The sequence below is a fragment of the Agrilus planipennis genome, unplaced genomic scaffold (assembly GCF_000699045.2).
Source record: "Agrilus planipennis isolate EAB-ADULT unplaced genomic scaffold, Apla_2.0 scaffold1, whole genome shotgun sequence".
Classification (NCBI taxonomy): Eukaryota; Metazoa; Arthropoda; class Insecta; order Coleoptera; family Buprestidae; genus Agrilus; species Agrilus planipennis.
Window position 1 is genome coordinate 4,339,337 of NW_020442466.1, and position 3,450 is coordinate 4,342,786.

Sequence of the window (3,450 nt, forward strand, 5' to 3'; positions counted from 1 at the left end):
CATTTTATTTAAATTTAAAATAATTTGTACTCTATTCAATAATTGGTCAGTCACAGCACTCTTTCTAAAATTAATTTTTTTGTTATCAATAATATTTGTGCATATTCTATTGTCCTTAATCGGGATGATTGCCTTGCCTCTTTGTCCTTTTTTATTCATTGTCGAGATATCAGTGGTACGAGTCTGTTTTTATCCAGGATCTCCAATCAAGGACACTGCACTTCCAAAAGGATCCTTATTTTTTCCAAGTCCATCCCTGTACTGTCCACTGTCACTAGCGCCAGATATCGAAAATCTTCTAGAACTGTGCCTGCAATAAAAATAAATTTAAATTAATTACACACAGTTAAGGATAACATGCACACTACACATTATAGAGACAATTAACTTCAACTTACGCAGATTTAGGGTCGTTTGAGGGTTTTAAGTTTTTCGCCCTTAGAGGGTGGTTTTTCCCGTTTAATGAACTCCTTTTACTACGACCACTGGTGACGCTTCTGTAACCAAAATTGTATATATATGTATACATCTTCTTTTCATAATAATAATAATAATAATAGTAATAGTAACAGTAATAAAATTATTAATTATGCTTACACTTTTCCTATTTGTCGCATATCCAATTCTTTAGTGACAGTTTTAGGGAGTTCTATCTAGTGGCAGAAATGCACATTTTAATTATTTATTCAAGTATTTAACGGATTGAGTATTAGGGGACATTTTAGGTAACTTTTTACTTACTGAAGACTGACGAGTACTTGGGGGTTGTTGGATGACATTTTCAAGGTCGCCCGCTGAAAATGCTGCCCTAGCAGGTATAAGTGGCGAACGACAGCAAACCCTTAAAACAATTAAAAACAAAATCTAAAAGTAACAACCGAAATATAATACAATCGCAATGGCACCATTATCTATTACCAAAAATTTTAACTGCGACACTCAATGTTAGGTGTATTATGGAAAACAACAGAAAAAAGCGGTTAGATTAAGGTAGGAAAAGGCAACACGAACGAAGTAATTGTTTGCCAACGCGATATGAGATTGTAACAGCAACATATACGTCTTTGAAACAAAATTAAATGGTGTGAGATGAAGCAGAAATTTTCTTTGATTGCGTTACTCACAAATTGACATCTTCCAATTTCTTAAGTAATCTTTCATTTTCTCTACAAACTAATTCGTGGTCCCTCAAGAGAAGCTCCTTGGACTGATAAAGCTCTGAATTTTCTTTTTTTAACGTTTCGTTCTCATTTACGTAATGACGAACCAACTCGGCCAGTTCAGGAGCTTCCAATTCCGAAATTCTCTCCAAATCTTCGGCTAATAACAGAAAAAGAATCTTGAAAAAGGACTTTGGAATTTCTAAAGTGGCAAATTAATTGAAAGACAGTCAGATACCTGACGTGGGGTTTGTTGACGATGTCGGGATTTGGTGGAAATTTAGAGCTGTTTTTAAATGATCATTTTCCGACTGTAGCGTTGTTATTTCCCTCTTCAAGTTCAATATTAAGGCCTCACGAGGATCCTAATTAAGATTAAAGACACAAGGTCTATTTTATTAATTGCATCTATTGGATAAACAATTATATTTTATAAATTAAAAGTAGAAACTTTCAGTGTTATTTTTGTTTTTCTTTGCTTTAATTTTTAGGATTTTAAAAGTTTTGAGCGAAACACTTAATCAATATATTACTTGAGGTGATTCCAAAGGGTATGTCAAAAAAAAAGATTTTTATAAATAATTAATATATTACTTTATTTTCTGTGCTTGTTTAAGACAAAAAAATACGGTAACTTACCATTAACACTGCGGGTTTTGTCTTTATTTTCTTGGCCCTTGAAGCATATCGTAATGTATTAACTGATTCCGATTGATTTGATTTTGCAGGGGAAATACAAGCAATCTTGCATGAATGGAAACAAAAAAAAACATTAATTCCTTCCGGAAACATTCAATTCCACTTGATGAATAATAAAATTGACAATCTACCCTAATACATCACCAACGTTCTTAAAATTAAATACATTCTTTAAAGGGTGAATTAAATATATATACTTGTTGCAAACAAAAAAGGGAAAAAACGTAACCCTTACTTTGATTATTATACTTGTCGCAAACCAAAGTGGAGAAAAACGTAACCCTTACTTTGATTATTATAAACAAAGAAGGATATTGTCACCGCTAATTTTTGACCAATTGCTTGAAAATACGGTTAATTCTAATCCTTATCCTAATTAATATTATAAATACAAAGTGAGTTTGCTTGTATGTTTATTACTATTTCATTAATGGAATCGAATATTTAGTAAGGATCTGGGATGCTATAGTTTTCGGGAAATATAAGGTTTCTTACCATTAAAGTAACACCATTACCTGCCAAAGAATCGGCAAGTAGTTTTGTGAGATTGGAGTCCCTGTAAGGGATATGAGTACCGATCCTTTTGGGATCACTCAATGATGATATGCAGTAACCTTTAGAACATATTAAATAAGAAATATTAAATGTCGTCATCAAATAGATACAGAAAATTTAATAAGTTTAAAAATTCTGAGGTTTTGGATCACTTTTGTCAGAAAGAAATATTTTTTTTAACTGTATGATATGTATTATTAACAAAGGTATCATAATAATTATGATTTTAATGACGTTAATATTCTACGTTACATAAGTTTACCAGAAATTAAAAATTAAAAACGGAAAGCAGTAACAACTTATTTTTCCATTTGTTATTTAATAAAAAAGAAAAAATGCGTACTTAGTATTGTTATGGTGTTTCGCCACAAAAAAATTACCTCTTGCCGTAACTACTAGAAAGTAAATTTTATTTCTAAAGAACATAAAGACGGTAATAAAAATTTCTTATCATTTCGGATGTATTGTAAAAAGCCAACGTAAATCAGAGTTGAAAAGAAAAATTCAATTACTTAGTTGTAAAAAATCGAATGACATAGCGTGTTTGCAAGAGTTTGTACATTGTGTTCTACAATTGAAGAACAATTATTCTACGAATGGTGAGTTTATAAACAATTAATATTTTAAATATATTTATCTAGTACTTATGCAAAATTATTAATTAAAATATAATTATTGTACCACAAGAACAATAGATTTTTTTGAAGATAGAAGCTGAAGTTGTAATTGTAAAATTTCGTAACCAAAACAATTTTTTTATTGTAATGAAAAAAATTACATGTTTTTTAATTGTTTTTCTTACCGTTTATAGTCCAAAACCTTCGTCGTACACTAGACCAAATGAAAAGAGAAAAATTTTGAAAAACAAATTTGTAATTTCAGAAATTACCCTGAACAAACAAACTAATAAACTTTTATGGTATTAGTGACGATTTATAACAATTAATATCTATATAAAAATTAAAACTTACCTTATCGGAAAATGGAGTAATTGCAGTAGATAATTATTATTATTATTATTATAAAAGCTTTTTTT

General features: G+C 29.9%; 1 protein-coding gene across 2 annotated transcripts in view; it reads right to left on the reverse strand.

Moving 5' to 3' along the window:
- Positions 1-38: 38 nt before the first annotated feature.
- LOC108733081 (kinesin-like protein KIF12) overlaps positions 39-3,450 on the reverse strand; it is a 12,175-nt gene continuing 8,763 nt past the window's right edge. The window contains exons 8-15 of one of the 2 annotated variants that reach the window (XM_025981196.1): positions 2,355-2,473; positions 1,800-1,904; positions 1,399-1,525; positions 1,125-1,320; positions 742-808; positions 598-653; positions 399-497; positions 39-310 (exon numbers count right to left, since the gene is read on the reverse strand). In XM_025981196.1, the coding sequence (XP_025836981.1) occupies positions 190-310; positions 399-497; positions 598-653; positions 742-808; positions 1,125-1,320; positions 1,399-1,525; positions 1,800-1,904; positions 2,355-2,473 (890 nt within the window). In that variant the 3' untranslated portion in view covers positions 39-189. Of the gene's footprint in view, positions 311-398; positions 498-597; positions 654-741; positions 842-1,124; positions 1,321-1,398; positions 1,526-1,799; positions 1,905-2,354; positions 2,474-3,450 lie in introns of both variants that reach the window. The other variant, XM_025981195.1, reaches the window with a different exon arrangement.